Source organism: Emydura macquarii, unplaced genomic scaffold, assembly GCF_026122565.2.
Source record: "Emydura macquarii macquarii isolate MOO-44397 ecotype Brisbane River unplaced genomic scaffold, CSIRO-AGI_Emac_v2 contig_1002, whole genome shotgun sequence".
In the NCBI taxonomy this organism is placed as follows: domain Eukaryota; kingdom Metazoa; phylum Chordata; order Testudines; family Chelidae; genus Emydura; species Emydura macquarii.
The window spans coordinates 839,503-853,026 of record NW_027131139.1 but is presented as its reverse complement, the minus strand read 5'-3'; the positions used below and the strand labels follow the sequence as shown (position 1 = coordinate 853,026).

At 54.6% G+C, this 13,524-nt stretch overlaps 1 protein-coding gene across 1 annotated transcript; it reads left to right on the top strand.

The window, feature by feature from the left end:
* Positions 1 to 532: 532 nt before the first annotated feature.
* LOC137150655 (macrophage mannose receptor 1-like) lies at positions 533 to 11,699 on the top strand. The gene is made up of 9 exons (XM_067544638.1): positions 533 to 565; positions 3,835 to 3,961; positions 4,291 to 4,395; positions 4,792 to 4,896; positions 6,040 to 6,102; positions 6,363 to 6,764; positions 8,173 to 8,318; positions 10,098 to 10,210; positions 11,489 to 11,699. The coding sequence occupies exons 1-9, from the start codon at positions 533 to 535 to the stop codon at positions 11,697 to 11,699; spliced, it is 1,305 nt and encodes a 434-aa protein (XP_067400739.1).
* The last annotated feature ends 1,825 nt before the right edge of the window (positions 11,700 to 13,524 follow it).

Genomic DNA, 13,524 nt, shown 5'->3' with positions numbered 1-13,524 from the left:
ATCACAGAGGCAGGGTCTTCTCTTGCCCAGCAGGGTCTGTGAATGAGCAGGGAAGCAGCAGGATTATGCCAACACAAGCACCAAGAATGTGAAGCCAGAGCCGCAGAGCCGGCTGGGCGGTTTGGCTAGGCAGTATAACACTCTGCTCTCTGACGCTGATGAAACCTAGTGAGCTACAAGGCCTGGCAAACAGTTAGGAGAAGAATTATATTTGAAGATCCAGTGCCTGCGCTCATGAACTATGAGTTCCTGATTCAGTGCCCTGCTCCTCATGGAGCTGCCTCGCCTACTAGCTGGGGGAGGCTCAGTATTCTGTAAATTATTACAAGTATAAAAAACATTCAGGACTTTCTTTTTCCAGAAAAATGGATCAAAACAGACAGCACCCCGGGAGCAGAGCGGGTGGAGCCCTTAGCGCCAGCCCCATCCCAGCTGTGGGGCCCAGCACCCTGGGAGCAGGGTGGGTGGGTGGAGCCCTTAGCGCCAGCTCTGCCTTGACTGCGGAGCAACACATGGCCTGGGTCTGCCCATAATGGCTGAGCAGTGGGAAAGGGCCTTCGCCCAAGTGAGACTCAGGCCTCTGGCACAGGGCAGGAGCTGTCAGAGCCCTTGTCAGACGTGTGTGTGTGCACAAGGGCGGCTCTTGCTGCCTGCGCCCTTCCCCCAGGACCGAAGGCTCAGACATGTGACAGCTAGGGCCTCTCCATGCTCAGAGGGAGCATGAGGATGAGATAAGGGGCAGGACGTGAGCTGGGCACAGCTGGTTCCGCTGCCTGGGCGGAGATAGTGCTGTGGTGACACCGTGGTCCTGGCCCAGCTGCGTGGGAGTGACAGGCCGGTGATAGCTTGTGGGACCTTCCTAGGCAGGCCCAGAAACAACAAACATGTGAGCACACTCTGCTCCCCGACCCTGGTTCTGCCATCTCCGCCCCCTAGCTGCTCTGTGCCTCACCCTGCATGTGAGGTACAAACACCAGGACATCTGAGCCCCTACTGCTGGCCAGCTGCCTGGGGTACTGAGCACCCGGGCACGTTTTCTGGGACAACTACCTCAGAAAAAGGAACCAGCCTGAGAAACCTGGACAGGTGACACCCTAGCCCCACCTGGAGCAGCCCTCTGGGATGCACCTGTGGGTTCACTGCCCCTGCCTGTTGTTCTCCTGGCTAAGTGCCTCTCTGTTCTGCACTCCCGCATGGCGTGTGGGTGGGCTGGGCATGGCATCTGTGTGCCCTGGCCCAACAGCATGCTTATTCCAATCCATAGTCCACTGTACTGAGACGGCAGCAGCCCCCTGCACGGGCAGGGTTGGGTGCTCATGATTGAAAGCCAGACCCTTCTGCATATATGCCACGCCTGTGTTGCCCTGAACACCCAGCCTGCCTCCCTGGGTGCGCTACTTGCCCTGAACACCCCTTCTGCTATGTGTGTTCCACATTCTCACCTGAGACCCCATACACTTTACCTGTGAGATCTGTGCTGCCCTACAATGTCCTGTGCCCCACTCACTACCTATGTCCCCCCTGGCTCTCATGCACTCTGCATCCTTCCTTGCCCTTTGTGCCTGGCACCCCTGGATGCTTCCAAATTCTTCTCTCTCACCCCAAAGCACATAGGGCTTTGCCAGGCTCTCTGCTATGCTACGGTCACCCCTAGGTTCCCTCCTTTTGTTCCCAGTACATCTCTGGTTGCTGCCTCTGGACTCCCTGCAATATGAACTGTGCCTCTAGATCCAACAGGGCACAGAGGGGGCTGAACAGAGCAGATCCCAGCCACCACCCTCCTAGCTAGCAGAGTGCTGGGTATCAATTCCCCACGTGTCCCTGTCTCCATAGTGAGGGCGGGGACTGCCCAAGCTTGCTGAGGTATCATCCCTCTGTTCCCATGAATTCCAGGCCCTTTCTAGGGGAATAGGAATGGCCAAACTGGAGCAGAGCCCACAGCCATCTAGAGAAGAAAGCATCAGACCCTCCTTCCCCTGTTAGAGAGAGTTCTGGCTCTGACCTCCTGTTACCAGCTCTTGCAGTAGGCAGCTTTTTCCAAAGGCCTGAGCTCCTGGAGTGCCAGTGTTCTGGGAGAATCCCAGCCAAGACTGATTGAAATGAAAGTTTCTGGCCCTGGTTGCTGGGGAGAGAATCTGGAACTGGGACCTTGAATGGCCCCAACACTGAAGAGCTCTCCTCCTCCCCTTCTGTGCTGAGCTGGGTTGGAGGCTTGACTTGCAATCTCTGACGGTTCGGGGCCAGCAAAGCTGTATCCCTCATTGCTCAGAGTGGGCCGGGGCTGGTCACTCCCAGTGCTGCATCTGCGTGCTCAACCTAACCGTTTAAAGTGCTATCCTGTAGCTTCTCCCAGCTACTCTTCCTTGATTCCCCCTAGCTCCCTACCTGGCTGTGAGTAGACAGGTATAATTTAGATGTTAATTGAATGCTAATTAACAGAAGTCTATGGGATATACATCCAGTCATGCGAACTCGATAGCTTTCTTTGATGATTGCAAGCAAGGTTGATAAAGATAATAGTGTTGATGTAATAGGCTGACTTCTGTAAGATGTTTGACTTAGTACCGTGATTAAAAAACCCAGATGGATATAAAATTAACACGGCACACATGAAATGGATTAAACATTAGCTATGTGATAGGTCTCAAAATGTAATAGTAAATGGGGACTTATCATTGAGCAAGTGTTTCTAATGGGGTCCCGTCGGGAATGTTTTTTGGCCCTGTGCTATCTAACACTTTTATTAATTATCTGGAAGAAAACATAAAATCATCACTGATAAAGTTTGCAGATGACACACAAATTGGAGGAGTGGTAAACAACGAAGCGGACAGGTCAGAGTGAACTGAATCGCTTGATAAACTGGGCCCAAGCAAACAATATGCATTTTAATATGGTTAAATGTTAGGACCAACATCTAGGACCAAAGACTGTAGGCCATACTTATAGGACGGTGGACTCTGTCCTGGGAAGCAGGGACTCTGGAAAAGATTTGGGGGTCGTGGTGATAATCAGCTGAATGTGAGCTCCCGGTGTGACGCTGTGGCCAACAGTGCTCATGCATAAGCAGGGGAATCTTAAGTAGGAGCAGAGATGTTATTGTACCTCTGTGTTTGTCACTGGTGCTACCGCTGCTGGAATCGTGGGTCCAGTTCTGGTGCCCACAATTCAGGAAGGATGTTGATAAATTGAAGAGGTGTCAGAGAAGAGCCACAAGAATGATTAAAAGATTAGAAAACCTGTCTTACAGTGATAGACTCAAGGAACTTGATCCGTTTCTCTTAACAAACAGAAGGTTAAGGGGTGCCTTGATCTCAGTCTATAAGCACCTACATGAGGAACAAATATTTAATAATGGACTCTTCAGTCTAACAGAGAAAGGACTAACATGATCCAATAGCTGGAAGTTGAAGCTACACAAATTCAGACTCAAAATAAGGTCTACACTTTTAACAGTGAGAGTAACTAACCATTGGAACATTTTACCAAGGGTCGTGGTGGATTCTCCATCATTGGCAATTTTTAAATCAAGCCTGGATGTTTTTCTAAAAGCTCTGCTCTGGGAATTATTTGGGGGCAGTTCTTGGCCTGTGCAATACAGGAGGTGAGACTTGATGATCACAATGATCCTTCCGGCTTTGGATTCTTTGGCTCTGGAAGCAGATGGAGACTGCACAGACTGGGCCTCCAGCCCCAGCTGGGAGGAGCACTAAGGGTTCCCATCAAGGGACTTCCTCTTCAGGGAGCTGCCCCCTCCCTCTGCTGCTTTTCTCCCTCCTGCTTGGGGGCTTTATCAGCTGGCAAACACATGTGAGCAGCCCAGTCGGTTGGCAGGGCTGTGACCACGCGGGACTCCCAGCTGCACAGTCTGGCCCCACCGCTGAGAAGGCAATGTACAGCAATGTTGACATCATACCAGGACAAGAGGAACTGTGGGGCTCTGAGCTGAGGGAGAAGGCAGGTATGGCGTAGCTGGCGCTCTCCACGTGTTTCAGAGTAAAGAGCATTGGGCCTGGCCAGCACCTGCAGGGAAAGCTCAGAAGCTCGGTGCTGCAGAAAATGGGAGAGCAATTCAGAAGGGGGACTGTTCCCTTCACAACCAGCGCTGGCTCCAGTGTGGTGCTAGAGATGCTGTGCTGCAGGAAGCAGGATTGGGTTCATGGGGGGCTCTGGCCCCTTGCAGTTGGTGCTGGCTCCAGGGCCCCAGTGCGGTGCTGGGGACACTGATGGAGCCATGGGGGGGCTGTGGAGCTGGCAGGGGGAGCTGTCACCCTGTGCTTCCCTCTCTAGCTGACAGCGACGTGTATGTTGAAGAGGAGAGCAAATATGAGGCTGTGGATCCAGCAGTCGGCTCAAGGAGCTGGCAGATGGAGGAGCAGGTGGCTCAGGCTCCAGGTAGTGGATTTGGGACTGGGTGGCAGAAGGAGGCCAGATATGCTGGGTTCTATCCCTGGCTCTGGGAGGAAACTGTGATCTAGTGGGGTGGGGCTGGAACTCAGGACTGCTGGGTTCCATCCCCAGATGTGGGAGGGAAGTGAGGTCTAGTGGTTAGAGTGGCTGGAAACCTGGGCGGTTGAACTGGGAGTTAGGAATCTTGGGTTCCTAGCTCTGCCACTGGCTTGCCACGTGGCCCATCTGTTCACCACTCTGTGCCTCAGTTTCCTCTCTATACAGTGGAGATTGTGCTCCCAGGAGTGGAGGATTCAGTCCTGCAGAGGGCTGTGCCCTCTGGTGGGTGCTCTGGCTGTTGAGGCAACGTGCTGTTCCCATATTGATTTCCCATCCCCCTAGAGTGGGAGTGGAGATGGGGCCAGCGGGGGATTTTGGCCGGCGCGGCTGTCCTGGGAATCTCTGTGCTGCTGAACCTGCTGCTCCTCACACTTGGCGTTGTCCGATGTAAGTACTTCCCTACCCTCATCTGCTTGGGTGCCTCCTGTCGCTGCCCCTGATCATCCAGGACACAGCTTCTAGCACCTGCTTGGTACACTGCCAAACAAGGCCTTCCGTGCTCTCTTCCTGGCTGCCTCCCACGCCTGGGAGGATCTCCCCCTAAACACCCACAAAGCCACTGCATTATCCTCCTTTGCATCCCACTGCAGAACTCTCCTGTGCCAAGATGCCTACAGAAATCATGGCATCAGTCAGGCTGAGGATGTGCTGAGCCCACAGCTCATCAGGCTGACCAATATCCTCTCATTGTTTCCTTGTACCTCTCCGTCTGTGTCTGTGTCTGTCCCCATCTCTTGTCCTTGTCCTGTACTGAGATTGTGAGCTCTGTGCAGCAGAGACCATCTCTCTGCTCTGTTTGTACAGCGCCTAGCACCATGGGGCCCTGGGCTGGAGACTGGGGCTTGTACGCCCCATCGTAATACACCTAATAAATAATGGCTGGTGCCAGCGTGTCCTGAAGCATGATGGACACCGAGGCGCTACTGGAATATAAGGAAAGTAATATTCCCTCCCCTTCCCAACAGGCAGGGCCTCAATGGCCAGGCTGAGAGTGCCCTGGGTGAGGGAGCTGGAGATCTGTCTCTGACCAGACCCCTCGCTCCTCTAGGGTGGAACTGGAAGGATCTTTCCAGGTTGCTGCAAGGTGAAAATTACAGACCGCCAGGAGGGTCTGTGTCACAGGCTTGGGAGGAGGCTGGGACGGAGCTGCTATGGATGAGCTGGCCCTGACCCCTAGGGGTGAGTGAGGACAGTTAGAGGGGCAGTGACTTGACCAAGGTCACTAAGCATGATAGTGGCAGAACTGCGAATAGAACCCAGGTGTTCTGACTTTGAACCCCTCACCTCCACCCACTCCTCCATTCTAATCACCAGCCCCCAGTACCTTCCCAGAACTGGGAAAGGAACACAGGAATCCTGATTCCCAGCCCCCACCCACTCCGACCACCAGCCTCCACTCTCCTCTCAGAGCTGGGAAAGGAGCCCAGGACTCCTGGCTCCTAGCTCTGACCACTCCCCTCCCCAATGCTCCCTACTTGACTGCCGTGGCCAGGCTGTGACCACGGGTGCCCTGTGTTCCATGTCCTGCAGACTTGGAGATGGCTGGTGCCCTTGAGAGAACGCAAGTGGAGAACCAGCTGCTCCGGGACGTGTGTGAGTGTCCGTGGTGGCGAATTCTAGGCCTGTGGCCACATCTGTGCCCTGCTGGCTCGACCTGCTGAGCTCCCAGCAGCCCCTGTCTCCCAACCCTTCCTGCAGCCCAGGGGTCTGGAGTTGGGGGGCTGGCCCTTTCTCCTTCCCCCATTCCTTTTGCTGGGATGGCCCCTGGTCATGCTGTCCTTGCAGTCAGGCTCCTGTTGCTTTAGGAACCCCTCGCCCTGCACTTACCTCCACTTTCCACCCATACCCTCCAGCCTCCGGCTCCTTCCTGATCTACAGCGAGTGGCACAAGCAGTGCGTGAATGTGACAGCTGGCGGCTCCCTGACAGCCGCACCCTGCACACCTGGCGCCCCCAGCCAGCGCTTCCAGTGGCTGTCCCAGGGCCGGCTTCTGAGCGTGGCCCACCAGCAATGCGTAGCTGTGCCACAGCGGCTCAGCATGGTGGCTGTGCGCCTGGAGCCCTGTGAGGTCTCCGGGAAGCTGCAGCACTGGGAGTGCCGGGCCAATGGGCTGCTGGCCCTCGCCAGGGAGAACTTTTACTTCAACTACGGCAACAACAAGAACGGCTTGGTGATGCTGTACACAGGGGAGGGGCCCTGGAGCCGTTGGGTCGTCTATGGGAGCCAGGAGGACCTCTGCTCCCGCTCCTATCATGGTGAGTTCCACGGAATCTGCCTGGCCCTTTGGCCTTCACCTCAAACGAGCCAGCCAGTGTCCCTCCCTGCCCCTGCTCCGAGCTGGGACAGTGCAGCCCAGGCACCTGCTGGAACCTGCCTCGCCCCAGTGGCAAAGCTGAGAATAGAACAAAGGCATCTTGACTCCCTGCCGGCCCCGGCCCCATTGTAACCACCAGACTCTACTCCCATCCCAGAGCTGAGAACAGAACCCAGGAGTCCAGCCTGGGACCATCCCTTCACACCCCACACCCCGGGGCTCTGGCACTCAGCTGCAGGCAGCTTGTCCTCCCTTTGCTGAAAACGAGGACAAGGACTGTCCGGTCTCCATTACTGGTTGCCTTGCCTCGAACTGGAGCTCCCATCCCATAGCTGGGGATTCTTGTTCACTAGCCACAGGCTATGGAATGTGCCAAAGGATCCTCCCTGGAGAACTGTGTAAATGTGACCCAAATGTCACAGATGTCTGCCTGAGTCTGCTGAGAGCCTGGGATTGTGGCTTTAAAAGGGGGGAGGGGGGCAAGCTGCCCCCGCAGCGTCTCAGTGGGGAGCTGACTGAAATCTAACAGTGACCATGTAAAACCTGGTCTGGCTGCGACTGAGTCTGGGGGAGCCTTTCCATGGAGCTCAGTGGCTGCAGCCAACTCTTCCACGTTGCCCTTAACTTATTCCCCATCGAAGAGCGCTGCCCGGGTGCCTGCTGCCATCCTGATAGCTGTAGGTTGTGCTCGCTGAGCTGCCAAGTGACAGGCCCCCCTTGGGCCAATTGCAGAACAGGGCAGACACTGGGGCAGCCCAAACCCCTGCCCCACCCCACATCTGCTGACCCTCTGCTGTAGTCATTCATGTGGCTGTGTGCTGGGTGGAGCAGGGCTAACCCCCGGGGCAGCACTGGGTGTTGCATGGAGGTGGGGGTCTGCACCCCGGGCATGGCTGCCTCATCTGGGTATCAGCTCAGGGCTAAGGGGCCCTGGAGCCACCAAAAACCAAGCAGGTGACTTTTCTTGGGGTCTGGGGGCAGCATCTGGTTGGCTTGAAACACTGAGCTGTGGGTATGGTCTTCTGCAACTACAGATACCAGCATGTGCAGCTCCCTCTTACTCCAAGAGAAAGGGGCAGGAGCAGTGCATGCTGGGATCTGTAGTCTCTTTAGGCCGCACCACCACAGTAAGGCTTTTCAGGGTCTTTGCTCTGGTCCCAGGTGCCAGGAGGAGCAGCGATCTGCTGGAGAGCACCAGGGAGTGGCAGCAGAGGCGAGTCCTGGCTCCCAGCCCTGGGCTCTAATTGCTGGGGTGCTCTGTCAGTCTCCGCAGGCCGCCCTCGATCCTCAGGCTGCCTGAACATTTTCCTGTCCAATGACTAACGGGGTCCCTCTTCCCTTCCCCCTAGTCTGCACCCCATGTCGCAGGGGCTGGACTTTCTTCCAGGACAAATGCTACTTCCACTCCCACTCCCCGGACACCTGGGATGCTGCCTACCGCTCCTGTGCCTCTCTAGGCGCCCTGCTTCTCCAGGTGACCAGCCTAGCCGAGCAGGTGAGAGTGGCCACATGGGGGGCAGCAGGAGGCACTGGGGTGGAGTGGAAGTGGGGGGGGGTCTGGGGAAGGGATCCAGGGGCAGAACGGGGAGCACAGCCTGGAAAAGTGACTCAGCCTCAAGGAGGGGAGCCCAGGTTGGGTGAAATAACTGGAGGGGCCAGGAGGGGAGAGAACCAGACTGGGAGGAGGCAGAGCCCTCTGAATCCCTTCACTGGGGACCCGGCCAAAGTGTGAGACTCAGTTGCCACCCAGTCAGTGAAATGTATCAGAGAAACAACTGACTGCAATGGCTCTTGCCCCCACCAGTGCCACAGCCCATCCCCCTCACTGCCCCCGCTCCCTCCAGTGCCACAGCCTGTTTGTCACACTGTCTGGAATGGTTCACGACTCTGAGTGCCAACCTCAGGGCAGACTGTCAAAAAACAGGGCAGAGACCCCAGACTGGTGGTGTGTTCTGAATGAGATTTCACCAACCCAGTAACAAATGAGAACTCCTAAGGCACTATTCCAGTCTTACCACGGAGCCACACACAGTCCCCGTGGCTCTCCAGTCTTACCACAAAGGCAAGCTGGACCAGTGATAGTTGGCTGCCATATACCGGAGCTCACAAAAGATTTGGTTGCTTCCTGACCCAAGAGACTTAGCGCCAGTCAATTTGTACTTCAGATCTCACACCAAATACAACGCTTGGAGCCAATTTTACAGTAAGCGAACTAAGGATTTATTAACCAAGGAAAAGAAAGGAGAGAGTTACTTACAAGTTGGACCAGGCATCATATATACGCAAATAGGTTACAGTCTATGGTTCCAAAAGGTGGCAGAATTGTAGTAATCTGTCCACTGAATGTCTTCTAGGGCTAACCCAGGTTGACTCTGGGATCTCTACTTCTGTGTCCTAGCTTCTGCCCTGTGAGAGTCCAAACAGCAAAGATAGAAACATTTTTTGTGTCCCTGTTTTATCCCCTTCTTCCAGCACTTAAGCTGATGGGACAGGCTTTCTTACACATAGCACTTTCCTGGGTGTGAGAGGGCCATTAACCAACTCTTTGTGTCGTGATGTTCCACCATGGTCCATTTAGTTTTGATAGTCCTTCCCGATGGCAGGGACCATTCCTTCTAACTAGGTTCACGGGTTCAGAGCAGGCATACTTACACTTATTGCGTAAAACTGACACATCGCCCTAGAGCCTGGCGTACAGACATTACAAGTCAGGTTAATGCATGAAGCAATTTACAAGCAATCCGTAGACTCTAAACATTACACACATCTTTCCAAGTCAAACACCCATCTTGAACAATACTAACATACAGTTGAGCTGGTCTGGTTTCCAGCTCTGAATTTGTCAGTGCTCAGCTGACACCTACAGCCTTGGCAAGAGCTGGCACCTGGTCCACCAGTGTCACATAACTCACCCCCCTTGCTGTGCCACCTCCCCTGGTCCCTATCCAGTTCACCTTGTTGGGTGGCAGGAACTGTGAAGAGGAAGGCTCTCATACTGTGGGGAGGGTTGTGGGGCTGGCACGAGTCAAGAGGGGAGATGCCTGGCAAGGCTCTGAGTAGCAACAGACACTGCACCCAGCAGGTTCATCCCAGCTCAGGGTTCCTGGGGCCAGAGTAACACTGGGGCCATGTCACATTGAGCCTCTGTTTCACCATAGGTCCCTGCTGAAACCCCACAAGCAGCACCAGGGTCTATTCATGTCCAGAGCCCCAATGCTGGGGGTGTCTGGGAGTTTGGGGGTCTGCCCAGGGTAATGCTGCTCTCTGATCTCAGGCTTACATCATGGCCTCCATGAAAGCACCATCTTCCTGGATGGGCCTCACGGACCAGACGCTCGAGGGTGCTTGGACATGGGTGAACGGGACTCGCCCAGCAGCAAATGCCAGGTATCAGAGACTGAGTCTGGGCTGAGAGACTGTGAAATAGCCAAGAATAGCTGGAGTCATAGGATGGGAAAGTGCTCCTCAATCCTGACCCGCAGCCCCCTGCCATTCCAGACCTGGGTTCTCTCTCCCGATCTGCTGCCTTCAGTCACAACCCACAGCCCCCCTTCCTGATCTGCTGGTATCCCTCAACCCCAGCCCACAGTTCCCTGCTGTCCAGCCCTGGCCTCCCCAGCTCTGCTAGTGCCCTTCAGTCCCAACTCGCAGTCTCCCAGCACTTCCAGACCTGGGATCTGCACCCTCCATCACAACCCACAGACCTGGGATTCCCTCCCTCCCTCCAGTCTGCCAGTGCCCCGCACTGACCTGCAGGCCCCTGCCGTCCCAGCCCTGCTCCCTAGGCTTTAACATACCCAGTTTAGTTGATCCTGATATCTCCTGCCTCCCTGTTGTCCCACTTTGGGTACTGACACCTTCCTCCCCCTCCCCCAATTGTCCCTCTGGCTCCTGTTCCCTGGAGTGGGATGTGAGGAAGCATCTCCTAGGAACTGGGTTGGTTGTATGGGACTCAGCAATGTTTGTGGGGGAGGAGCCCAGGCGATGGGGAGCTCTAGCACTCCCACCTGGCCGGGCACAAGCTGCTCGGGGTGGGGGAAGAGCGAGATGGGGCTAGTCTCCGTGGCTGGGCCCAATCCAGCACAACTCCCTCCTCAGCTCTGCCCACTCTAGTTCCTGCTCCAGCCACTGGTTCTTGCGTGCCCCAGTCCCCATGACACCGTGCCCCTGCAAGGATCATTGGCGGGCTGAGGGTTGTGGGGCCACAGGTGCCAGGACTTTCTGTCACAGTGGTAGGGCAGCTGGCACAGGCCCGGGATGCAGCAACAGCCCCAGTCATCAGCAAGCACCTGCCTACGGGACCCTGCCCCAGGACTGGGAGTGGGGTCTGGAGGCGTGGAAGGGATCCGGCAGCTGTGGCTTGTGGAAGGGGGTGGCGGGAGGGGAATGGGCCAATCAGCTGTGGATGCAAGGGAGGGACCAACTGGGAAGTGGACCAGTCAGAGCTCTTTCTAGCTGCAGGAACATTTCCCCTGTATTTGAAAGGTCCGCGAGGAGGGAGGGGGTAGGAAGGACGCGCAGTAAAGAGGTTCTGTCTGGGAGACTCTGACTCGTGTCACTCTGGCCATGGGCCTGAGGCTTGCAGGGGCTGGTGGCTGTGGCGGTCACAGGGGCTGCAGCATCACCAGCCCTGCCCTACCCTGTTCTCCCTGGTTTGGTTTCCAGCTACTGGCAGACAGGAGAGCCCAATGGCAGGCGCAGGGAGAACTGCGCGCTGGCAAAGCAGGACGGGCACTGGTACGACGTGCCATGCACAGAGCAGCACCACTGGATGTGTGAGCGGGAGCCCTGCGCCGTCTTGGACCAGCCGCCAAGCAGCCTTGCCAGGGCCCTGGCCCCCCTACTCTGCCCCTACTGTGATCCAAGGACCTCTTGATGCCAACTGGCAGAAGGCATGGTGGTACTTAGGAGTACAGGGATCCCCTGGGTTCACCACAAGAGGTCATGTGACGTCTTTAATGAAAGCCTGTGTCACACCCATGCTGCTAATCGCTGCGAGCTGTATGGACTGGTGCCATGTAAAGAGTTGTGTGTCTGCACAAATCTTATGTTCTTAAGGTCTGTGTCTAGGTACTGGTCATCAGTAAAGGGAAAAGCAGGTTTTCTTTCAGGCAAGAGATGTTGATCCCTCTGCATGCTTACATGTAAATTAGGTACTGTATGGTTCAGAATGAGCATCCATTCACAAGTCTGAGCTGAATGCTAATGAGGGATTGTGAAATCTGCAACGAGAGGAAATTAACAGGAGAAGGGAAACTGCTGGAGCAGTAAGAACAACCACACTGGGTCAGACAAATGGTCCATCTAGCCCAGCGTCCTGTCTTCCGACCGTGGCCAATGCCAGGTGCTTTCCTAATATCCAACCTAGACCTCCCTCACTGCAACTTGAGACCACTGCTCTTTCTTCTGTCATCTGCCACCACTGAGAACAGCCTGGCTCCATCCTCTTTGGAACCCTCCTTCAGGTAGTCAAAGGCTTCTATCAAATCCCCCATCACTCTTCTCTTCTGCAGACTAAACAAGCCTAGTTCCCTCAGCCTCTCTGCATAAATCATGTGCCTAAGCCCCTAATCCTAATGTGTCCATATCTTTCTTGTAGTGGGGGGCTCAAAACTGGACACAATACTCCAGATGTGGCCTCACCAGTGCTGAATAGGGGGGAATAATCACTTCCCTCGATCTGCTGGCAATGCTACTACTAATGCAGCCCAATATGCCGTTAGCCTTTTTGTCAACAAAGACACACTGTTGACTCAGATCCAGCTTCTTTTGACCACTGTAACCCCCAGGTCCTTTTCTGCAAACTGCGGTTTAGCCAGTCGGTCCTCAGTCTGTAGCAGTGCATGGGATTCTTCCATCCTAAGGGCAGGACTCTGCACTTGTCCTTGTTGAACCTCATCAGATTTCTTTCGGACCAATCCTCCAATTTGTCTAGGTCACTCTGTATCCTATCCCTACCCTCCAGTGCATCTACCACTCCCCCCTGCTTAGTGTCTTCCGTGAATTTGCTGAGGGTGCAATATACCTCATCATCCAGATAATTAATGAAGATGTTGAACAAAACCAGCCCCACAACTGACCCCTGGGGCACTCCGCTTGATACCGGATGCCAACTAGACATCGAGTTGTTGAGCACTACCCATTGAGCCCAATGATCTAGCCAGCTTTCTAACCACCTGTGACATGTACCCCATGTATACTCTTATGGTGTGATTGTGTATAATTCATGTTCACCTTTATAGTGCAACTGTGTATTGTTTAATGCAAAGTATGTCATGTAAGGTGTTTTTGGAATGCTTATGAAATGCTGAACATTATTGTTATGATAGTATGCTTCTTGCAATGTCACATGCGTGGTTATGAAGCTCTGCTATATAATATTCCCAAATGTCTGTCTCACATGGCGTGAATAGCTCCAGGTAAACACAAAGCAGAGTGGGAGTTAACACCTCACTCAGGCACGCATACAGGAAAAATGGAATGGCCTGAGCATCTGATAAGGTTGATTCAAGTGGAGGAAACCATGCTGGACATTGCTGATCACCTGACCCCAAGGGGTGGCGAAGGAACAGGGGTTAAAAGAAAAGGCATTTTGGCTTCTGGAGTTCTCCCTTGTAATCCATCTACAAAGTAACATCAAGAAACTGAAAGACTGGCCTCCAACCAGGCTCCCCCACCCCCATGTGTTCAATCAACCAGCC

Coding starts and splice junctions, on each gene's coding strand:
- LOC137150655 (XM_067544638.1), top strand. CDS start 533: ATGGCTGAGCAGTGGGAAAGGGCCTTCGCCCAA. Junction 4,396..4,791: donor GCAGGTGGCTCAGGCTCCAG/GTAGTGGATTTG, acceptor CCATCCCCCTAG/AGTGGGAGTGGAGATGGGGC. Junction 6,103..6,362: donor CCAGCTGCTCCGGGACGTGT/GTGAGTGTCCGT, acceptor CATACCCTCCAG/CCTCCGGCTCCTTCCTGATC.